This window comes from Miniopterus natalensis, chromosome 22, assembly GCF_054644295.1.
Source record: "Miniopterus natalensis isolate mMinNat1 chromosome 22, mMinNat1.hap1, whole genome shotgun sequence".
Classification (NCBI taxonomy): domain Eukaryota; kingdom Metazoa; phylum Chordata; class Mammalia; order Chiroptera; family Miniopteridae; genus Miniopterus; species Miniopterus natalensis.
Window position 1 is genome coordinate 11,844,535 of NC_142102.1, and position 23,714 is coordinate 11,868,248.

General features: G+C 56.8%; 2 protein-coding genes across 3 annotated transcripts in view; one reads left to right on the top strand and one right to left on the bottom strand.

Annotated features, from left to right (window-relative positions):
- The window catches only part of ACAN (aggrecan), a 38,868-nt gene extending 24,640 nt beyond the window's left edge, over positions 1-14,228 (top strand). Inside the window, exons 11-18 of one of the 2 annotated variants that reach the window (XM_087829203.1) lie at positions 451-666; positions 1,472-5,017; positions 8,136-8,249; positions 10,858-11,016; positions 11,483-11,565; positions 12,329-12,473; positions 13,173-13,355; positions 14,010-14,228. In XM_087829203.1, the coding sequence (XP_087685329.1) occupies positions 451-666; positions 1,472-5,017; positions 8,136-8,249; positions 10,858-11,016; positions 11,483-11,565; positions 12,329-12,473; positions 13,173-13,355; positions 14,010-14,086 (4,523 nt within the window). In that variant the 3' untranslated portion in view covers positions 14,087-14,228. The remainder of the gene's footprint in view (positions 1-450; positions 667-1,471; positions 5,018-8,135; positions 8,250-10,857; positions 11,017-11,482; positions 11,566-12,328; positions 12,474-13,172; positions 13,356-14,009) is intronic. The other variant, XM_087829204.1, reaches the window with a different exon arrangement.
- A 1,822-nt stretch (positions 14,229-16,050) lies between these two features.
- On the bottom strand, positions 16,051-20,099 carry HAPLN3 (hyaluronan and proteoglycan link protein 3). Its single transcript, XM_016197741.2, has 4 exons — positions 19,943-20,099; positions 18,359-18,727; positions 16,619-16,921; positions 16,051-16,337 (listed from the first exon to the last, which is right to left on the bottom strand). Exons 1-4 carry the CDS (start codon positions 20,058-20,060, stop codon positions 16,051-16,053), a joined length of 1,077 nt encoding a protein of 358 aa, XP_016053227.1. The 5' UTR covers positions 20,061-20,099.
- Positions 20,100-23,714: the final 3,615 nt, after the last annotated feature.

A 23,714-nucleotide genomic window follows, 5' to 3' on the forward strand; every position in this document is an offset into this window, starting at 1 on the left:
TGATGGTGCCGTTGATGCAAACGGCTCTCATTAATTGAGGAGGTCAAAAGTGATCTCTCTAGCCCAGCTGGTGTGGTTTAGTGGTTGAGCATCGACCTGTGAACCAGGAGGTCACAGCTCAGTTCCCGGTCAGGGCACAAGCCTGGGTTGCAGGCCCGATCCCCAGTGGGGGGTGCAGGAGGCAGCCGGTCAATGACTCTCTCTCATCATTGATGTGTGTGTGTGTGTCTCTCTCTCTCTCTTCCTCTCCCTTCCTCTCTCTAAAAACATAAGAAAAATGTTTTAAAAAGTGATCTCTCTGGCCTGCAAGGTGCGAGGGAGGGGAGTGAGGCCCAGCAAGGCCCTTGCACAGGCCTGGCTCCCCTCAGACTCCCCTAATTGTCCTCAAGAAGGCCAGCTGGGGCGGGGCACTGGTAAGAAGGAACCCTTACCACCCACATGTCCCTTCAGGTGTCTCAGCTGCACCCTCTCCAGGAGAAGAGATGGGTAGCACACCCACAACACCCTTGGACGTGGAGGACTGGATCACTACCCAAGTGGGACCCGGTGTGGCTGCTGTCCCCTTGGGGGAGGAGACGACTGCGATTCCAGATTTCACCGTTGAGCCAGAAAACCGCACGGGATGGGATCTAGCCTACACCCCAGCGGGCACCTTCCCACTGCCAGGTCTGGGTGGCCTTTTCTGCCTCAGAAGGTTGGGTTTTCAAGGATGGGGAACCCTTTTTCTGCCAAGGGTTCATTTGGATATTTATAGCATCATTCAAGAGCCATACAAAGTTATCAACTTAAAAAATTAGCCTGCTGTATTTGGTCAGATATTTAATTAACTCTTCCTTAATGTGATGGTTGGAATTGCTTCTCTTTGATGAGGTCTTGGCAGGGCCAGACCAAGTGATTTCGGGCCGGACGTTCCCCACGTCTGGTTTAGATGAATGATTCTCACACTCGAGGGACCATCAGCATCGTCAGGGAGGCCTATTAAATCACAGCGCACTGCACCCACCCCAGAGTCTGATTCAGGGCGGGTGAGGGGGCCTGAGAATTTGCTTTTCTATGAGGTGATGCTGGTACTCCTGGTCCAGGGACCCTACTTTGAGAACTATGGGTTTAGATTAATGAGAAGACGGTGTGGAAATACTTGAAGACTAACCCTGATTGTCCTCAGTGATAGCCAGGCCCCCACCCCAGTGGGTTGTGTGGATGGCACCCCCTAATACTTCACAAAGCACAGCCTGAGGGTGCTGGGGAGTTTCTTGGTCTCCTTCCCTCCCTCTCTCCCTCCCTCCCTTCCTTTCTCCTTTCTTTCCAGGGGACTGTGCAAGGTTCCATTAGAAAATGTCTGAACACATCTCTGAGCTCTTGAAAGAAAAATTTTACTGTGAAGGGAATGGAATTCAGTTTCTCTGTATGAGCTTAAAATGGGGCAGAGTTACTAAATCCCCACCCTGTCTTTCTTTCTCCTTTCCTCCAGGGGTCCCTCCTACATGGCCTCCCACTAGTGCAGCAACAGAGGAGAGCACAGAAGGCCCTTCTGCAACACAAGTCCCCTTGGCCTCAGAGGAGCCATCCCCCTCGGAGGAGACATCCCCCTCAGAGACACCATTCCCCTCCGAGGAGCCGCTGTTAACGCCTTTACCCCCAGTGCCCAGTGGGATGGAGCTGCCCGGCTCTGGGGAGGCTTCTGGGATACCTGAAGTCAGTGGTGACTTCACAGGCAGCGGAGAAGCCTCAGGACACCCAGACTCCAGTGGGCAGCCATCGGGGGGAAGTGCCAGCGGACTGCCTTCGGAAGACCTTGACTCCAGTGGTGTCACCTCCTCAGTGGGCTCAGGCCTACCTGTGGGAAGTGGACTCGCCTCAGGTGACGAAGATAGAATTACGTGGTCCAACACTTCTCAAGTTGGTGAGCTGCCCTCTGGTGGTGAGGATCTAGAAGGCTCTGCTTCTGGAGTAGGCGATCTCAGTAGACTTCCTTCTGGAGAAGGTCCCGAAACCTCTGTCTCTGGAGTAGAGGACCTCACTGGACTTCCTTCTGGAAGTGAGAGTCATCTAGAAACATCTGCTTCTGGAATAGAGGACCTCAGTGGACTTCCTTCTGGAGGTCAGACTCATCTAGAGACTTCTACTTCTGGAGTAGAGGACCTCAGTGGACTTCCTTCTGGAGGTCAGACTCATCTAGAGACTTCTACTTCTGGAGTAGAGGACCTCAGTGGACTTCCTTCTGGAGGTCAGACTCATCTAGAGACTTCTACTTCTGGAGTAGAGGACCTCAGTGGACTTCCTTCCGGAGGTCAGACTCATCTAGAGACTTCTACTTCTAGAGTAGAGGACCTCAGTGGACTTCCTTCTGGAGGTCAGACTCATCTAGAGACTTCTACTTCTGGAGTAGAGGACCTCAGTGGACTTCCTTCTGGAGGTCAGACTCATCTAGAGACATCTGCTTCCGGAGCAGAGGACCTCAGTGGACTTCCTTCTGGAGGTCAGACTCATCTAGAGACATCTGCCTCTGGAGCAGAGGACCTCAGTGGACTTCCTTCTGGAGGTGAGAGTCATCTTGAGACCTCTGCTTCTGGAATAGAGGACCTCAGTGCGCTTCCTTCTGGAGGTGAGAGTCATCTTGAGACCTCTGCTTCTGGAATAGAGGACCTCAGTGCGCTTCCTTCTGGAGGTGAGAGTCATCTTGAGACCTCTGCTTCTGGAGTAGAGGATCTCGGTGGACTTCCTTCTGGAGGTGAGAGTCATCTGGAGACCTCTGCTTCTGGAGTAGAGGACCTCAGTGGACTTCCTTCTGGAGGTGAGAGTCATCTTGAGACCTCTGCTTCTGGAGTAGGGGACCTTGGTGGACTCCCTTCTGGAAAGGAAGGTCTAGAGACCTCTGCTTCTGGAGCTGAGGACCTCAGTGGATTGCCTTCTGGAAAAGAAGACTTGGTTGGGTCAGCTTCTGGAGCCTTGGACTTTGACAGAATACCTTCCGGAACTCTAGGAAGTGGGCAAGCTCCAGAAGCAAGTGGCCTCCCCTCTGGATTTAGTGGTGAGTATTCCGGAATGGACCTTGGAAGTGGCCCGTCCTCTGGTTTGCCTGACTTCAGTGAGCTTCCATCTGGGTTCCCAACTGTCTCCCTGGTGGATACCACGTTGGTGGAAGTAGTCACAGCCACCACAGCAAGTGAACTGGAAGGGAGGGGGACCATTGGCATTAGTGGTGCTGGAGAGATATCTGGGCTGCCCTTCGGTGAGTTAGACATGAGCGGGGGAGCTAGTGGACTCCCTTCAGGAGTTGGACTTGGTGGCCAGCCATCTGGATCTCCCGAACTCAGCGGGGAAACATCTGGACTCTTTGGTGTCAGTGGACAGCCATCGGGGTTTCCTGACATCAGTGGGGGAACATCTGGGCTTTTTGAGCTCAGTGGGCTGCCCTCAGGGTTCCCTGGGGAAACATCTGGAATGACCGAGCTCAGTGGACAGTCCTCTGAACTACCAAGCGTCAGTGGAGAAGCTTCTGGAGACCTTTTTGGTGGTGGCCCACCATTTGGCATGACTGACCTGAGTGGAGAAACATCTGGGCTCCCTGATCTCAGTGGGCAGCCATCGGGGCTGCCAGGCTTCAGCGGGACCACATCAGGAGTTTCTGACCTGGTTTCCACCACCATGAGTGGCAGTGGAGAATCCTCTGGCATTACATTTGTGGACACCACTTTCGTTGAGGTGACCCCAACAACATTTAAAGAAGAAGGTTTAGGGTCTGTGGAGCTCAGCGGCTTCCCTTCTGGGGAAACGGATCTCTCGGGAGCATCTGGGGTAGGGGATGTCAGTGGACAGCCTTCTGGAACCATCGACTCCAGTGGGTTTACATCCCAGCCTCCAGAGTTCAGTGGCCTACCCAGTGGAGTAACCGAGGTCAGTGGAGAAGTCTCTGGAGCTGAGGTGGGGAGCAGTCTGCCCTCGGGAGCGTATGACGGCAGCGGACTTCCATCGGGGCTCCCCACCGTCTCTCTGGTAGACAGAACTTTGGTGGAATCTGTAACCCAGCCTCCAACAGCACAGGAAGCAGGAGAAGGCCCATCAGGCATCCTGGAACTCAGCGGCACACCGGACATATCTGGAGACCATTCGGGATCTTTGGAGCTAAGTGGGGTGCCGTCTGGGCCGGTAGAGACCAGTGGGGAGCCATCGAGTACTCCGTACTTTAGTGGGGACTTTTCGGGCACCACCGATATAAGTGGGGATTCTTCTGCAGCCACCAGCACCAGCGGGGAGGCCTCAGAACTTCCAGAAGTTACTCTGATCACTTCTGAATTCGTGGAGGGTGTTACTGAACCCACTGTTTCTCAGGAACTCGGCCAGAGACCCCCTTTGACACACACACCCCAGACTTTCGAGTCCAGCGGAGGAGCTTCTGCATCGGGGGACACCAGTGGAGCTATACCAGGATTCCCCGGAGGTGGGCTAGAGACGTCATCAGTCCCGGAATCCAGCAGCGAAATATCTGCCTATCCTGAGCCTGGGGTGGAGGCGTCTGCTGCTCCCGAGGCCGGCGGAGGAGCTTCGGGGGTCCCCGATCTGAGCGAGACCACCTCCGCCTTCCCCGAAGCTCACCTGGAGGGAGCCTCGGGCCTGGGAGTGAGCGGCAGCACCTCAGCCTTCCAGGAAGGACCCACGGAGGGCTCCACCCCGTCGGGAATGAGTGGAGAGTCGACCAGCACCTATGACCTGGGCACAGAGACATCATCAGGCTGGCCCTCGGCCACTCCCGTGGCCTCTGGAGATAGGACTGAAATCAGTGGAGACCTGTCTGGTCACACCTCGGGGCTGGATGTTGTCATCATGGGCACCAGTGTCCCAGAGTTCGAATGGACCCAGCAGACCCAGCGGCCTGCAGAGGCGCATCGAGAAATGGAGTTGTTGAGCCCCTTGCACTCAGAAGAGACCCAAACAGCCGAAGGAGCCATCTTCCCGACAGACGCCTCCATCCCAACTTCTGCACAAGGGACCGAGGAATCGGAGGCGACCACTACAGGTATTGTGGGCTTTTTTTTTTCTCTCTCTTTTAAATGTATTTGCGTAGTTCAGGTGGTAGCATCATAGGAGGTGGTGTAGATTCAAGGTTCTGAGCACAGCTCCCCCATCGATGGGCTGTGCAGCCTCAGGCACGTTTCTTAACCCCTCTGATCCTCATCTGAGAAATGGAAATGGTACCAGGGAAGATTAAATGGCGTATAAAATATTATAAAACATGCGCTGAGCATCATACTTTGCACACAGTACAATCTTTGCTTTTTTGCATTTCATTGCCTCCGAGATGCTGTCACCAGCTAACTACTTTTCGTTTATCCAAATCGACAACAGTTTTTCTACCTCTTCAATTGCCTGCGATCGATCGTTGTTCCGTGAGAACCTTGACACCCTTAGCAACATTAGCACTCTTGATGGCCTCTTTTTTTTTTTACTGTTTTCAGAGAGAGAGAGAAACATCAATGATGAGAGAGAGTCACTGATCTGCTGCCTCCTGCATGCCCCCTACTGGGAATCGAGCCTGAAGCCTGGGCATGTGCCCTGATCGGAAATCAAACACAACCTCCTGGTTCATACATTGATGCTCAACTGCTGAGCCACGCTGGCCAGGCCTCATGGCCTCTTTATGTTTTAAAATTATGCTAATGGCTGATTTCACCAGCAACAAAAGCATTCTCCCCTTTGTTAGTAGCCCAAAGCCCCCCCTGTCTTCTTCTACCTACCACCACCTTGGCCTGGGTCCCCTACTCCGTGCTCACTCACAGCAGGGACCAGCCCAACCCCTGTCATGGTTCCAAAAGATGAGAAACGTCCTAACTGCCCTTCACAGAAAGAGGTGGCCATGCAGGGCCAGGGTGGCCAATAAGAAAGCCCTGCTCAGGACCCTCATCCCTCCTCCTACTGCTGCAAATGCTGACTCCCGGCCTCTCTAAACCGCCCCCTGGCACCCACAGGCTGTCTGGTCTTCAGGATCGTGGCCCTCCCTTCCCTCCTCATCTGTGAACCCAGGGCCCTGCACAAAATGCTTCTGAGCCCTGGATCTGGTTCCTTGAGTTTCAGTCCCCACCACCTTCTCAGATTCTCTGCCTTCCAAACACAGAAGGAAAAACAGTGCTGCTCCCTGGACCTCAGGCCACCTGGGGTGGCAGATGTGAAATAGGCCGCTGGGACACCTGGAAGCCACCTGGCCTGGCCTCCCTCAGGGCCTCTGCCTTCCCTGCCCTCTCGTTCCTGGGCTGGCCAGAGGCCCCAGGGTTGACGTCTCCCCACAGGCCACTCCTGTCCCCTCCTGCCCCCCGCTCTGTACAACTGCTTTAGCGCCTACATTTGCTTAATCCCCCCCCCCTTTTGCCCAGTGCTTCCCGTCTCCCATAATGACGCTAATGGACAAGAGAGGACAGTAATTTTCCTGAGGCAGGAGAGCCACCCCCAGCTTCTGCCCAGCCCACCAACCTGACCTATTGCTGCTACTGCTGCTGCTGGGAATCCAAGTGCATGCTGGGATGGCAGTCAGCTCCTCATGCATTTTGGTCTTGCTCGGGACAGTTCCAACAACAGTTCCAAGTTTGGAACTGTCGGCGTCTAGTGCGTGACGTGCACTCCCCAAGATGCAGCTGAGAAGTTCATGGGAAGAGAGAGATGCCTGAGGACTTGAGACTATCCCGGCTGCTCATCGCACAGGCCCAGCTCCGGTCTAGACAATGTCTGCCAGGCCCCAGGGAAAACGATCATTTACCTTTTAATCAGAGGACTGACTTTAAGGCCGAGTCTGCTCTGGCGAGAGCTAAGTCCTGAAACATAGTCCCTGCTCATGGAGAGACCACCCCCAGCCACGTCGGTCCTAGAGGTTGTATGAGCACAGATGCATATATGAAGGCTGGGCCACATGTCAAGATGCCCGATGAGCCAGGGGAACCCACCCATTCATTGCAGACTTTTTACTGATCTGGAAAAAGGAGCTTCACAATACCATGTATCATGTTCCCAGGAGGGGAAAAAAAACAACCAGCAGGAGCCTTTGGAGCACACAAAGCAAGGTCTCTGGCTTCTCAGAAAGACCAGATTAGGAAATGCAGTTCTTACCTTGACCCATGGGGGAAAATTTGAGGCAGAGGCCAATGACTTACCCATTCGAGTCCTACAGAGAAGTTGGATCAGAAAGAACACGTTGGACCAGAAGATCAGAAGGGAACAGAATACCTGGGAGAAGAGGCCAACAGGGACCTGCCTGTGTCCCGCCCGTGCCGGTGTTGGTGGGCAGCCACTTACTAGGTACTTCACCGGCCTCATCTCTCTCCGGCCAGGATGGAGCCCCTCTAGAAGTTTTGACTCACTGGTGTTGAATCAAACTCAACTGGGCCCTTAAACTCAAAGGAGGCTGCATGGGGACACATTGGGCTGGGTTTCTGTCACTGCCTCCAAGAGAACAGATACTCGAGAATCTTATCTACTAAAGACAAGAACGGTGCTGTCTACAACCCAAAGATGTTCACAAGTCCCATGCAAGCATCCCATACTGCCATCTTCTCATAGTTCTGTGCTCTGCAGACCACTCATTCATCCTAGCAACTGCATGGACCTTTCCCTCTTCCCTGGGTGCATGACTGGAGGAAAACCAAGAGTTCTGGCCAAACCTCAAGAACTTGACTTCCAATGTCCTTGCTCACTGCCACGCTGAGCAAAGTCAGACCCCCCTGGCTTCCTGAAGTAGTCTCAGGAGAAGGCATCTTGCAGGAACTCCAAGCTTCGGAATTCACAGCTGCAGGTCAGGTGTGATCCAGCAGCACCCTGCCCCTGAGCACATACCACCCTGGGGCCTTGGTTGGTCCTTAGCCGTGGGTCAAGCAGCTCACTCTCCCCAGTAGGTATTTGGCTATTGGGTGAAGCACCAAAGCCCTTCACCCACTGGGAAACGAGCCGGGCTCCCATGCTCAGCGTGCCCATCGAGAACCACACGCGTCCAGGATAACTCTTGCTGGATCTTTGGCTCAGCTCTAAGACGGCGGCGGCAGCAGCAGCAGCAACAGTTCATGGGAAATGCAGCCATGCGGAGGCCGCAGTGGCTTGTGAAGCTGGAGGAGCCGCCGGCGGGCGTCCTAATGGTGGCCCTTCGTTTCTTGCAGACATTGATGACTGCCTCTCAAGCCCTTGTCTGAATGGAGCCACCTGCGTGGACGCCCTGGACTCTTTCACATGCTTATGCCTTCCCAGCTACCGAGGGGACCTGTGTGAGATCGGTACGGCCGTCTCGGCTTCAGCTAATGTTACTAACCGCTGCAGCCCCTCCTCCTCCACCCGCACCCTTCCCTTCTAACCGCAGGATCTAGGCCCTGGCTGGGGCCCCCACGGTCCATCCAGATGGCCAGTGTGGGAGCCACAGTGAGAAATCCGCCCCCACTCACTCCAGGTCCTCCTCTTGCTGTTTCCTATAAAGACTCACCTCCAGGGCATTGGCTGATCCGAGTGCAGGAGAGATGGGCAGGCCGGGCCAGCCTGCCCTGCCCTGCCTGGGGGGGCCTTTAAAACACAAACCTCCTCCTGGGCTCCCAGACCCCCTGATGCCACCGTCCGGGTCTATACAGGTACCAGACTAAGAAGACAGGACCAATTCCACAAGTTGGTCTCAGAGGAAGCCATGAGCGGGAGTAACTGGCTCTCACCTGGGGTGACAGCCATGGGTCTTCCTCGTGTGGTCTTGGGCACGTTGTCTGCTGCTTCACCGCCTGTGGGAGGGACTTCAGTGGCCCCTCTTGGCTTTGGGAGCCACCGTGCCACACCGGCCACACTGCTTCCTCTTCTCTGGCAAGAGCTATGGTCTGTCTGTCTGAGAGCTGTCTCATCACCAGCATGCTCCAGTCATGCATGAGCAGGGACTGCTGCATGTCACCCTCTACTTGTCACCACTGTGACCGAGGCCGTGTCAATGCCGCTCTGGCCCACACTTCCTTCCTCCCTCCCTCCCCTGTGCAAGGCAGAGGGCCAGCCAGAGAAAACAGAGCCTCGTTGCAAGGGGCAGGGGCTGAGTTCTGTCTCTTGGGACCTTGCCAACTCCTCTACTTCTGCCCCTGGGCCAGGCTCTGCCCAGGGCAAGCTGTGTGCCAGGCCGAGCCCCCACCAGGGGCAAGGTCCCAAGAGACTCAGAATGGGAGAGATGAGAATTACAGTTGCTAATAGCAACAGCCCGCATAGAACTGGAAGTGTGCAGGGGCTTAAAACCAAGTTTAATGTACTCTCAGGTTGGACATTCCAAAAACTTCCAGAAAGCAGCAGAAACTCCTGGGAACTGTCCCTTTGGTCCTCAACTGTGTGAGAGGCGGTTTCCGATTGCATGTTCCCTGGAGGCATTGCCAAGGTCACAGGCTGGTGGAGGAACTTACAGCATCTGCAGGAAAAGGCCTGAGTCTTCCTCTTCCATGCAGCCTCCCATCTTTCACTTTCACCCCCGAGTCCCCAAGAAATTGGTGCATGGGGTCTGGGGTGGGAGGAGAGAGTTATCAGGATTTTCTCCCCCAGATGCCAACACATTTGTCATCAGGGAGAAAAAAAGGGTCTGGAAGGTCCATACAGACCACAGCTCTCAGGTGCCAAGCTGGGAGAAGGGGTGTCCTGCAGGAGTGGAAGCAGGGCGCTCACAGGCCTCTGCGGCGATGGGGCAGAGAGATGGCACCAGGGCCGCCCAGCTGGGCCCTGGACCCAGGCACCCAGCTAAGCAGGGCTGCATCTCCTGTTCCAGCCCTGAGCCCCCACTCCCCCCAGTCCTCAGCCCTCCTGCTGCTCTGCCCCTGTCTCCCCACCTGCCATGCCTGCACCCCTGCAGCCTAAGCCTCCCTCCCCTCGGAACTGGTCCTCTCTTCCTGGGAAGCCAGAGTCTCCAGGAGGTTCTCATACAGCCCCAGGGCCCTAGGGGCGGCCTTCACCGGGGAGGCCCATGGGAGACAGAAGAGAGGGTCTTGGAATTCCCTCCATCCAGTGCTGTGCTGGCAAACGTTTATCAACGGCTCTCGGAAAGGAAGGGGGAGCCCTCCTTTGTACCACCCGCCAGCTTCTGAGGGTTAAAACTCCCACCCGGACCCATGTAGAGCTGCCATTGTGATGTCGCTGAAGGCAGAGCTGGAAGAACACATGCGTAGTGGCTCCCCCAAACCTGAGAAAGCCAGCCTCAGCACGCCCCGGCCTCTGTCCCCTAGGCTGCCCTGAGAGCTCCAAACTCAGAGCCCCCCGTCCAGAATTCAGAACCTGTGATCCATAGAGCTCTGGGAGGAGAGAGGCTCTTCCCTGCACCTCACTGCCACCGAAAGAGAAAATCAATAGCCAGGACCTGCCCCCCCCTCTTTGGCTGCCTTGCCCATTAAGTGGCAGGACAGTGCGCTGAGCTGGAGCCAGCTCTGCTGGGCAGACTTAGCGTTCTGTGTCCCCTTTGGACCCAAAGCAGACTTATTTCTGCCCCTCTGTCCCCACCCCAGGTCCCATGCCGTGCCCCCAGCTCTGCCTGCTCCTGCCTCTGCTGCCTTCACCCACCTCCCCACAACCCCCTCTCCCTGGAGACCCTCAGAGCCTCCGAATTGAGCTTTGCCTTAAAGCTCCCCACCTCCCATATTCCCACCTCTTTTGACTTGGTCCACTGATGTCTGGAGAGAAGCTTTCTGGGGGGGCGAAGGGGGCGACATCAGGGAAAGAAAGGGTCCCTGGCGTTTCCGGGGGTGGGGGAAACGTGCCCAAAAGCTCCAGGAGCCGGGGCCAGGCCTCCCAGGCTTCTAACCGGAGCCTCCGTCCAGCTGGGCCCCGCCTTTGAGGGTGAGACTGGCAGCCTCGGCCCCTCCCTTCAAGTCCTGCCCTGTGTTCCAGACCAGGAGCTGTGCGAGGAGGGCTGGACCAAGTTCCAGGGCCACTGTTACCGTCACTTCCCCGAGCGGGAGAGCTGGGTGGATGCTGAGAGCCAGTGTCGAAAGCAGCAGTCCCACCTGAGCAGTATTGTCACCCCCGAGGAGCAGGAGTTTGTCAACAGTGAGTATGGCTGGGTCTTGGGGGCAGCCTGAGAGGAGAGTGGCCGCGTGGGCAAAGGGCCTCACTTGCCAGCAGCCAGCAGACTTGGACCCAGTGAGGCTGCAGGGGTGGGGACAGGGAGGGAAGGAAGGGCTTTTCCCAGCCCGAGTCCCTGAAGAGAAGAGGAAAGGCGTCTTTGGAGCCAAGGGCTCCCACTGCACCCAGGACAGCCCACTGTCTGTCAGCGTCAGCCCCAGAATAACCCCGTGGTGGTCACTAGCCTGTGCCAGCTTGCAGAGGTGGTTAAAGGCACTCCGGTTGTGCACGGGCTGAGACCCTTGTCAGGACCCCAGAAGCAAGTGGCATCTCCTCAGAGCCCACCCACATCCCGCCACCCCTCTGTCCCCTCTGCCTCTGTAAGCCCCAAGTTTCTCAGATGTCCCCCAGGGCATTCAGTGCCACCCCAAACACCGTGTCCTCTCTCCAGACAATGCTCAAAACTACCAGTGGATCGGCCTGAATGACAGGACCATCGAAGGGGACTTCCGCTGGTCAGACGGACACTCCTTGGTGAGTTCTGCCAGGGGCCCCTGGACAGAGTTGGTGACCCCAAAGAGGGGCATAAAGACCCCCAGGGAGAGAGACACATTCCAACCACACACACACACACCCTGAGTGGCTGCTGCACTGGGCACCCGCAGCAGGGACAGCGTCCAGTTTATCTCTGCCTCTGGACACCAGCCTGGGGCTGGACGAGTTGCATGAATGACCCGGTGACGGAAGGAGGGGAGCGAGGGCAGTGAATGAATGCCGGCAAACCACCCTGAGAGACATGGAAGCTTTAGAGGGGTTCCTTGCCCACAGAGGACTCGAGTCGACTCAAGGACACAGAGAAACAGACCAAATGAACAATACACGGAGGGAACGCTGTCGGTCTGTGCAGGACCTCAAGGAAGGCTTCCAGGAAGGGGTGGATGTGAAAAGGTCCCCGGGGAGGGGGTTAGCTGCACTAGAGGACAGGGGACTCTGTTTGTCTGCCCCAGAGCCAGGCTGGAGGGACAAGCCTGGGGAGGCAGGGTAGAACTTGGGAACCGTGTCTCTGCCACCCCAGTCCTACCCAAGCGAGGCAGCCTGTGTACCCATCCCCTGCTGGCTTATATGGAATCAGGGGGATGACATCACCCAAGGCTGCTGACCAGACTCCCAGCAGCCTTTGCAATGACGCCAGAAGAGAAAGGAGACTCGGGTGGGACTTGACGGGGCAGGGAGTAGAGGTTAGGCCCAGCCACGGGGCTCCTGCCCCCTCCTCACCCCTTCCCCGCTCCCACCGTAGCAATTTGAGAACTGGCGCCCCAACCAGCCGGACAACTTCTTTGCCTCCGGAGAGGACTGCGTGGTGATGATCTGGCACGAGAAGGGCGAGTGGAATGATGTGCCCTGCAACTACCACCTGCCCTTCACCTGTAAAAAGGGCACAGGTACACCGGGCCCAGGAGGGATCCGGGTGGGAGGAATCCAGACTTGAAGATAAGTTTCCTGCTGTGTGAGTCACCTTCTCTCCTGGCTGCTGATGTCGCCTCATTGTCACCAGCAGATTGGAATTAATTGTCCTGGGGTGGGCTGGGTGGGGGGGGGGGGTCTCTCAGAATCAGCCTCCCGTGGCCAATGGCAAGAGCAAGTCCTCTCCTAGGGACCATTTAGGCCCCACTTTCCCTGGCACCAGTAAGTAGGTCGCCGATGGTCTGCTTTCTCCCTCCCTTTGTGTTTTCCCCATCACCTGAATACTCTCCGTTCATCCCCTTTCTGCTGCTATAAAACATCGAGGAGCCCAGCTGGGTTCCACATTCTGAGCGCTGCCTGAAAATGTTCCTTGGTCAGCAGCCGGGGCTCGAGGCTGGGTGTCCGGGCTCCACGCCCCTGTCACGGTGCCTCAGGCTCCGGGCTGGGGGGGGGGGGGAGCGCTCTCAGAATCAGCCTCCCGTGGCCAACGGCAAGAGCAAGTCCTCTCCTAGGGACCATTCAGGCCCCACTTTCCCTGGCACCAGTAAGTAGGTCGCCGATGGTCACAGCCAGAGGGGACCATGTTGGCTTGTCACAGTCATGGGGCATCGCAAGAAACACCACACACACACCCCCCCCGGCCCGAGCGCCCTCTCTGAAGGGTGTTTGCCCCTCAGTGGCCTGCGGAGAGCCCCCCGTGGTGGAGCACGCCAGGACGTTCGGCCAGAAGAAGGACCGGTACGAGATCAACTCGCTGGTGCGGTACCAGTGCACCGAGGGCTTCGTCCAGCGCCACGTGCCCACCATCCGGTGCCTGCCCAGCGGGCAGTGGGAGGAGCCTCGGATCACCTGCACGGACCGTGAGCATTGTCCCTCTCACCCATCGCTGGGTACAGCGTCCCAGCCCCCCCACAGGTCCTCCTCCCTGTCCCCTCTCCTGAGGGTCCTGCACCCACACAGTCAGCACCACCTGTGGACAAGGTCACCTGTCACTACCCCCCTCGTCCCCAGGGACAAAGGAGAAAGCAGGCAGCCCGATTTCCTTTTTTGTTTTTTAATTTTTTCAATTTAATTCTCACCTGAGGATATTTTTTTCAGAGAGTAGAAGGGGGGGGAGAAACATTGATGTGAGAGAGACACATCAATTGGTTGCCTCTCACACGCACCCCGACCAGGACCGGGGATAGAGCCTACCACAGAGGTACATGTCCTTGGTCAGAATCGAACCCCCGATTCTTCCGTCTGCGGGCCAACGCTCTAACCACTGAGCAAAATTGGCCAGGGTAGCCCAGTTTCCTTTTCAACAGCCCCAAGCCCCTTAGTCCAGGTTGTTTCAAAAAGAAAGTCAAAACCAGGAGGTGGAATAAAGCCTCAGACTGCCTTTACTAGCAGTGAATTCTGCAGGGAGGGGAGCCGGGTGGCAGAGAAAGGGCAAGACAGGGAGAGGCTATCTGGCCTGCCTTCTTCCCCGTGGGGGGGTGTTCACCAGGCCTGTTCCCTCTCCCCTCACCCAGCCGCCACCTACAAGCGCAGACTACAGAAGCGGAGCTCCCGGCCCCCCCGGAGGAGCCACCCCAGCACAGCCCACTGAGAGGAGCCTCAAGGCCGAGCGCGCCCAGGATGCTGAGCCCAGGAGCCTTGCCAGGCCGACGTCCCCCTCGGATGGTGTCTTCTTCTTGTCGCTTTCTGTCATATAAGGAATTCCATTAAAGAAGGAAAAACATTAAATCCCACATTGTGTACGCACCCACCCATCCCCCCCACCCCCCCCACCCCGAATTGCCAAAAAAAACGCATCTGACTTTCCCCCTAAAATACCAAAGCAAAGCGGACGTGTCGTAACCCGTGGACCGAGTCTAGAGACGTTTCTCCATTCTGTTGTGCCTTTCCGGGGACCAGTACAGGGACAGGGGAGCAGGGAGGGGTTAAGTTAAATAAAGAAGATTATTTTTTGTTGGCTGACTTTATCCAAGAGCAGTGCAATGATTGGTTCTTTGGCCTCCAGGGAGAGCTAGGGAGGAGGGAGGAGGGGGCAGGAGCCCAGGGTGAGGAGAACTGGGAGCCACAGCTGAATGTACGGGATAGGGGCTGCACCTTCCTTCCTCACGGGGAGCAGCCTGGAGGCAGGCTTGCAGGAGGGAGCCAGCGAGGCGTCTTCTGCTGCGTGAGGGTGGGGTTCCCTCCCAGGGCCCCTCTCCCAGCGTCCTCTCACCGGGTCTGCCACCCTAGCAGGTGTCGTCTCAGCAGGGCTGGGTGGGGGGGGGTACTTCCTTCCCAATAGGAGTGCCCTCCCCACCCCACTCCCCTCCCTCCCCCACCCCCGGGACCGTGCAGGCACCAGGGTTCCGTGCACCTATTTATATTTTTGAAAATTGAAGATTATGATAATTATAATAATAAAGACATTGGAAGAGTTCAGATATTTCTTTTCCCTTTTTTCTAAATAAGGCAACCGTGGTCTAGGGGCTACTGAAGGGGGCCCTTAGAAATGAATGGTGGCCCTGGGGACGTGTTTTGATTGCAGAACCCCAAACTGGGGCGAATCCTACGTGTTCAGAGAGGCTGGGACAGGGATACCTGTTAATTTTACAAGGGTACAGGTGGGCCGGATGGAGCGTGTGTATGTATGCATGTGTGTGTATGTGTGTGCGTGTGTGTGTGTGAGACAGCTGATGGGTCACTTTGCAGAGCTGGTCCTTCGATGTCACACTTTGCTCCCATAGAAGAGCCGGTTGGTAGATAGAACACAGTGCAGAGCAGGACACAGGAGGGCTGGGATGGAGGAGGGGGTCACAGCACCATTTATTGTCAAAAAAAAAAAAAAATACACCAAATTGGGGGAAATGAGAACAAAACAGACTCTCTGGCCCGGCCGGCGTGGCTCAGTGGTTGAGCATCAACCTAGGATCCAGGAGGTCTCGGTTCGATTCCCAGTCAGGGCACATGCCCGGGTTGCGGGCTCCTCGATCCCCAGCAGGGGGCGAGCAGGAGGCAGCAGATCAATGACTCATCATTGATGTTTCTCCCTCTCTCTGAAATAAATAAAAACATATCTAAAAAAAAACAGACTCTCTGAACTGGGGGGGGGGGGTGGAAGGGGCACTCCTCCCTTTCCTGGAACCTCACACAAAAGTCTGGGGCTCGTGTCCAGCCCTAGCTCCTCAGAGGGGCAGGAGACTGCAAGGCCCAAAGCCCAGCTCAGAGTCCCTGGATGTCCCCACCCCTCCCCAGGCTGGGGTGGAGGGAGAGCTGCAGCCACCACACCCAATCCCTGCGCCACCGCCCCCTCTGGGCATCAGAGTCCTTGTGAGCCCACGAAACTCAAGTGTCCCATAGGAGTATAGGATTCCTGGTTGAGGGAGCCTTGGGGTGTCCACCTGAGCAAAGAGAGGATTTGGGATCTGTCAGATTTACAAAAATAATAATTAAACAAAAATTAAGCTGAGAAGTATAAAAACAAAGGAAAATTGCCCCAACCAATAGGGAAAATGCACCACTCCATAAATACAGCCGGAGAGGGGAGGCGCAGGCAGGCACGGGAGCCGGTGGCCGGCTCTAGCGAGGACGGTAGCAATAGACACCGTACTTTCGGCTCTGGGGATCTGGGAAGCCCAAGCTTCGGATGCCAGGCTCCAGGGGCCCGCAGTTGGCACGGGGGTGAGCCACGGGGTAGCGGGCACTGCCGTCCGCCAGCCAGCCAGCGTCGCATCGGTCCAGGCCCCGGAACTTCCAGGCGGCAAACAGCTGGCCCACCTTGGCGATCCGGGCGCCGTCTTCCCTGCAGGCCTCCGTCGCCTCTGAGAGTGTCAGTTTCTCGGGGTGCTCCAGGTAGTACACCTGCCCTGTGGGAAAATGGGGTGTGAGGTCTGGGCAGTGGGAGGGCACAGCTGGAGAAGACAGCCAGGCCTGCAGTCATGTCAGCCTGTCCAGATGTCACCAACCGCACCCCAGAGATCAGTCAACTGTCTGCGCCCAGGGAGCCACCACGCTGTGGGCATCTGCTTAGACACTTTGAGGGGCACCTCCCCAGTCCTCTGAGAGCTCCACCCCACCCACCATGAGGCTGGGGTCCCCCAACCTTTCCCTAACTGCACCCTCCGTGGCCCCTGGCCACCCCACTCACCCTTGAGGGCAGCCGCGAAACAGAACACGTCGTAGCGGTGCAGGTGGCGGTGACGTGGGCCATAGCTGCGCACACCGGGCGCCAGGCCCAGGCCACCGCAGGGCCCCCGGGCCAGCGTGATGGGGTACTGCACCGAGGCGTCCTGCAGCCAGCCCGCGTTGCACCAGTCCAGGCCCTCCTCCCAGGCCCGGAACAGCTGCTCGAAGGAGGCCACCACGGCGTCCTGGGCCTCGCAGGCCTGCTGGGCCTCCTGGAAGTTGAGTTGGTAGCGCCCCTTGGGGGGCTGGTAGGGAAATACCACACCTGGGGAGGGAGGAAAGAGGGCTTGGAGGGGCGGGCAGGGGCCCAGCTGGCTGGTACACACACACACACACACACACACACACACACACACACACTCAGTTCCTCTGTCACCTCCTGTCCACCGTCCAAGGCAGAGACTACATGACACCTCCCTTCCAGAGCCAGGCTGGCAAACAGCAGCACTCAGCAAACACCCACTAGTTTGTTAAGGCGGCAACTGACAACCTCCTGCATCTCACGGCACATAAACTAATTACTAAAACACAGTGGCACGCTAAAAAATATATATTTTTGCTGATTTGACCCAAAAAAAATACGTATAATTTTGATTGATTTACAAAAATAATAATAATAATAATAGTAATTGCCTGCCCCTTTTTAAAAAATCAGGTGCCTATACTTGTATATAAGGATTATTGATACTGAGAATTAACCAATCAAATGCAACCTTATTATGCGACGTGACCGGTAAGATGCAGCTGTTCTGTGACCTATATAGTTATGGCTCAAGGCAGGGCGTTCACACGGGATGGCTACTGTTGGGTTGGCTGCTATCATTTTTTTCTTTGAGAATCTAAGGGAAAAGAGATCAGTGCCCCCCACTAAGTAGTCAGGTGTTGCATGTTTTTAAAATTCTTGAACACCGGTTGAAAATCACTGTGTTAAGGTAATAAATGAATCAGCCAACTAATGTCCCCAACATAGGATTCAAATAATGCCTCATTCACAGGCTGTTGCAAGAACCCCAATACTCTGGTCTTAATGTGTTTCCCTTAAAGCCTAACTCCCAAGGGTTAGGAACTGAGACCTTCGAGAGGTGCTTAGGTCATGAAGGTGGAGCCCTCGTGATGGGATTTGTGTTCTTATCAAAGACCCCAGAGAGCTCCCCAGTCCCTTCTGCCACCTGAGGACACAGCCGGGAGTCTGCAACCTGGCTCTCACCCAACCGTGCTCGCATCCTGATCTCAGACTTCCAGCCTCCAGAGCTGCGAGAAATAAGGCTGCGGTCCCATCCAAAAGGAGGGCTCAGCAGTGTGCCCCAGTCCCCACCACTCCCTATTCTCTCACACCGGGCTCTCTCACTCACTCGTGTTGCCTGCCAACCCTGCTCTGACTCTAATGAGCTGTGTGACCAGCTCTGGCTTGCCTCTCTGGGAATGAGCATCCAGGATCGTGGATTCTGGAACCTGAATTCCTGGGGTTAAACCCCTGCTGTGCCGTTGATGAGCTAGGTAACCTCAGGTAAGTTATCTGACCTCTCTGTGCTCGGTTTTCTCATCTGTAAAACGGGAGTGATGATAATAGTAGCTTCCTCATGGGGTTGTTTTGAGGATAAAATGTTTTTTGCCTAAAGCACAAAGGTCTGGCTGCTCTCTCCAGGCCCCTCCCCTCAGTCCCCAGGTCCCAGCGTCACGCAGCCCCCCTCGGGGGTCTCACCCCGCAGCTCCAGCTCCACCAGGCCACTCTCGTCCTCCAGCCCGTCGATGACCTCACAGCGGTAGCGCCCGTAGTCCTCCAGCCGCAGGTCCCGGATCTCCAGGGACACATCGCGCTCCCCAGCCCGCCGCAGGTGCACGCGGCCTCGGTAGTCCCCGAAGGAGCGGTGCCTCAGCCCTACGGCCACCAGCACGTCCCGCTCCGGGGCCCCGTTCTCTGACAGCTTCCACCACTTGATACGCACGGGCCTCTGGGAGACCAGGGCTGGCTCGTAGTGGTACCTGCAGGGCAGGGTCACATTGGCCCCTCGGTGGGAAAACAGGGTGTCCTCGGGCGTCTCCACCACCAGCTTGACTCCGTTGAAGAGGCCTGGGGAGAGAGGTGGGTGCAGATGGGGACTCGATGCAGCTCATCAGTACCCCGGCAAGGGCCACCCCACCCTCTCCATCCCAGTTCCCACCACGCTCGGGTGGGACACATGGCAAATAAGGCCACAATGCTGCACCCCTCCCCGTATCCACTGTGACTTTAAGTGATCCAGCCCAAACTGCCAACCCATGGAATCACCAGCAAAGCAGATGCCTGTCGTCTTAAGCCACTAAGTTCATGATGATTCAGAAATTCCCTTGCATCTCATTAAAGTGTTGCTTGGTCAACAAGACAAATTCCAGCTAAATAACAGCTCCCCAAAATATCCAGGTCCTAATCCCCGAATGTTGCCTTATACAGCAAAGTGAACTTTGCACGTGTGATTAAATTAAGGATCTTGAGAAAAGGGTGTGTGTTTAGATTGGATTTTCCAGATGGGTCCAACTACAATTGCAAGTATCTTTGTAAAGGGAGGCAGACGGGGGTGTGACCACAGAGACAGAAACTGGAGGGAGGCAGCTATAAGCCAAGGAATGCTGGCTGCAGATAAGGCAAAGAATGGATTTTCCCCTAGGTGCGCTAACTAAAAAGTCACCTGCCCAAAACCATGTCGCTACAAGTGGCAAAATTAAGATTCAACCTTGCCTCTGTCTAACCCCAAAGCTCCTCTGCACTGAGGAGACCCGGGAGGTCACCTTTTTAAGCTGGCTCTTGTCAATTGACAAATTGGCAGGACTCTGGGGACATATAAAGAGCAGAAGTGATTGTCCCTAAGTGCATCCAGCTCCATGACTGAGGGGCTACAAGCACAGTCACTGGACCACCTTTTCTGCTCCCCCTGGTCAGTTTGGCTCGGTGGTTAGAGCATCGGCCCGCAGAGTGAAGGGTCCCAGGTTCGATTCCAGCCAAGGGCACATACCTCAGTTGCAGGCCCGATCCCCGGCGGAGACAACCAATCGATGTGTCTCTCTCACATCAGTGTTCCTCTCTCTCGCTCTCTCTCTCCCTCTATTCTCTCTGAAAAGTAATGGGGAAAAAATATATCCTCGGGTGAGCATTAAAAATAACAATAAATAATAAAAAAAAGAAACGAGGCTGGTCCCCTGCAGGGGCCCAGATGGGGAAAAGGCTGCTGTCTCCCTGACCACAGCAGGAGCCAGGGAAGGTCTTGCTCAACCCTTGGGAGCAAAGAGCCGAGCCCAGGAGGTCACCTACCTTCACGGTGGCCCGGGTTCCGGCCGTGGGGACTGTTGGAGTAGTAGAAGCCATTGTAGAAGGGCAGGCCCCGGACGCAGGGCAGTGGGAGCAGCAGGACCAGGAGCAGCAGGACCATGGCGGCAGCCCCAGCGTGTCCTGGGCTAGGCTGTGGCCCAGGCAAATAGGACAGAAGAGAAAAAAAAAGCCAATTAAAGGAGCCCCTGGTGTTTCGACACCCACTCATTCACTCAACAGGTCACTGAAGAGCATCTTCGGCAGGCCAGGCACCCGGATCAGCAAGGAGAATTTTATTTCTCCATTTAATCCACAGGCGAACAGAGGCACAGAGACATCAAGCAGCTGTGCTGAGGCCACACAGCCAGGAGGCGGCAGAGGCAGGACTCTGTTGAGCATTTTGTAGCCAACTCCCACAACGATCTGTCATATTCAAGGACTGCTTTCTGCACTTTCAGAAACAGCACTGCCTGTGACCCTCCCAGCGTGAACGTTTATTATTCCCATTGTACAGACAAGAAAACTGGGGTTCAGAAATTACTGGGTTGCTTGGCCACCTGGATTCAGGCCTGGCTCCAGCCACTTACTAACAGCCTGTCCTTGGACAAGTCACTGAGCCTCAGTTTTCCTCAACTGTAAAATGGGAGTCACAACAATACCGACCAGGAAATATTTTTTGTGAAGCTTAAGGGAGAGAAGGTTCTGGAGAGCCCTAGAATACTGCCTGGTAGCAGGGGAAGCACCCAAAAATATTAGTTATTATTACTACTGTGAGCTGTTTACAAAGGGAAGGCTCACATTATCTTAGGGTCTCTTTCCCCTCTCTGGTTGCCTGGGAGAGAAAGCAGCAACCACTCTCTTCTCTCTGCAGTTGGGGAAACTGAGGCCAATGTCTTATCTTTGGTACAGGTAGAGGTTAGAGAAAATTCAGGTCTTCTGGTGGCCCAGCTTTTGCTTTTCCCAGCACCACTTGCCAGGGGACACAAACCAGAATAAGCTGAACCCAGACTTGGAAGGAAAGTGGGGCCCCCACCAGAGTACGAGTTCCCCAAACACCAGCAGAGGGCAGCATTGCCCTGCGCGTCTCCAGCAGCGCGCAGCCGGGAAGATTGGGACTTGGGTGCCCACCCCCACCCCCCTACCCCCGGGTCCCTCCCAGTTTAGACAAGGCTTACAAACGCCCTTGAAACCTGTGGCCCCGCGACAGTGGACGCCGGAGGGGATTCCCACCAGCCTCCCCCGCGCAGGGCCCGGGAGAGGGGCCAGGACGCCTCTCCATCACCTCCCCCTGCGGCGGGGGGCAGAGGCACTCCCGAGGGTCAGCGCTGGGCACCGCCGTCCACACTGGGTCACAGGCAGGTGACCGAGCTGAGTGCGTCCAAGGCCCCTGCCGTGTCCTTCCTGGCCCCGAATTCCCGCCTGGGGGACTCATGTCCCACCCAGGACTCTCCCTGACCTTTAGGGTCTCGCTGTTTCCAAAGCAGAAGCCCCAGGAAACCGAGGCCTAGTACCGACGGGCACCCATTGCGTTTGCCCTGGGACTGCAGGTCCGCCCGCCCGCGGGGTGTCTCCACTCTCCCCCGACGCTCAGGTTCTCGTGGCCCCCCGACTGCGCTTTGGAGAGATGCCCCCGGGGCAGAGCCGGCGCGCGGTGCTGGCAGCTGCAGGACCCGGGCTGGACAGCAGGGAAGGAGCTGGGCGGCCCCCAGTGGGGAGGGCGCTGGACCCCAGCGGTGGCCCCCGAGGCCCCGCCGTGCGCCCTGGTGGTGCCTCCTCCGGGCGCGCACGCGGGTCCCGCGTGGCTCTCACCTCCCTGGCGCCTGGATCGCGCCCCCCGCGGCTGTCCACAGCCCAGCTCCGGCCCCCGGGAGGCGTGGGGGCCCCCACAGGAGACCCGAAGCCGGGAGGGAGGAACCACCGTCCCCCGCGCGGCTCCGCGACGGCCCGTGCGCTCCGGGTGCGCGCTCTCCGGCTCTGAGCAAACAAGCGGATTGGGGGACCCTGAAGTGGCCAGAAAGGAAGCGGCTCCAGACAAACCCCGGCGCTCCCGCCCGACCTGCCCCTTAAAGGAATACACGCCCCTTTCCCTCCCAGGGCCGAGCCCAAAGGGAGGAGGTGCCCACACTCTGCGGGGGACCACCCCACGCTGGGAGGCTGCTGGCCAAGCTGGGAAGGGCGTGTGTCCCAGGGCTGAGGCTGCCACACCGTGGGGAAGGTGAGTAGGGGATGGAGGAGACTCTGGCTTACCCTAATAGTGCTACTAAGCAGGGCGGGGTGCTGGGGGCACCCCTCTCCAGCCCTCTGTAAGTGGGCTATGGCTGCCTCCACCTTCAGGAGGGTGTTTTCTTTCCTGTCCAGACCAACAGGGGTCCTGGGCTGGACAGTTTCCTCAGCAGAAAAGCCTACAGAGGGCCATGGGGGGGGGGGGGGGTCACTGGGCCCAGAGCCGCTTCCTGAACACACCGGGATAGCTTGCGTGTGCGTGGGTGCATGCCTGTGAGTGTGATACAGGAGCATCCGGGAGCAAGTTAGGGCAGAGCCGCAGTGACTAGAGGCTGGCATGCACCCAGGGGGAAGGCCAGGCTTGATGGGCAAAAGGGAGCCAGTGAAGGTTCCTCTGTAAAGAAGGGATGGCTTACCACCCGGGTGCAGGATGGGTTGGAGGGGAGATCAGTAGAACACAGGTACCAATTAGGATGCTCTTGCAAGCCTCTCTGACAAAGACGACCAAAGTGTGTGAGGCCTCCGATGGGCCAGGCTTTGCATAGGTACATTAGTCCCTAGGAGGCCATGGGGTCGGCCCTGTTATTTCTGAGGCCCAGAGATATAATAGTCCAAGGTTACTCGGAGCCAGGTTGCCCAACTTGAGACCTGGGGCCCCTAATCACTCCACTATGTTTAAACCAGGACCAGAAAGGAGACCAGACTCCTGGAAGAAGCAGGTCAACAGGCCCAGGTGCTGACCGGCAGGTGTAGGGAGAGGAATGGACAGTAAGGGGCAGGGCTGGCCAGCAGGGGGAATCCCAGAGCTGGCTCTGGCGACTGCAGACAGGAGTAAAGAAGTAAATTCGTGGAGGTGATTCATTAGTGGAGGAGCTACCCGGGGAGAGGAGCTGAGGACAGAAGGCGTCAGGAGTAAGGGGATCTCAGTCCAGGGTCCCCAATCCAAGGCTGCAAAGATGAGCGAGAGGGAGTCCTGGGATCAGCAACCATCCAGAAAGACTAACTCCAAACCCAATCCGTGCAGCTTCAAGGAGTCTGAAAACAGTTAGAAATGGGGACTCCCGGGAGTAGAGAGCCCCACAACCCAACTTCATTTGGAGACCTCGGCCTGGCCTGTTACTCTGTCCCTGCCCAGCCAAGAAGCCCTGGCAAGGGCAGTTCCCAGGAAGGAGCCCCCTCCGGATGAATTTCCCTGGTGAGGCTCCAACAAAGCCACACCCTCCCTTTCCGCAGCCTCGCGAGGCCAGATGTGCTGCCCAGAGGGTGCTGCCCAGAGGCGCCTGTGGGTATCGCAGCATGGCTCCCAAAGTCAAGGCCTCTGGGCACCGCCGTGGTTTCACTCGCCCCTTTCCCAGCTAGCCAGTCCCTCCTCTGTGGCCAGCCCCTTTCCCGGATCACCAGGCACTGGCCTGCACCGCCCCCACTAGCCACTTCCTGATGGCCCCTGCCCAGGGAGCGAATGCGCCAGTGGCCTCCCCGAAACCAGCGTGCTCAGCCAGGAGGCCTTGCGCCCACTTGGCAGAGTCCTGGTCTCCCATGGGGGACGCCCCCC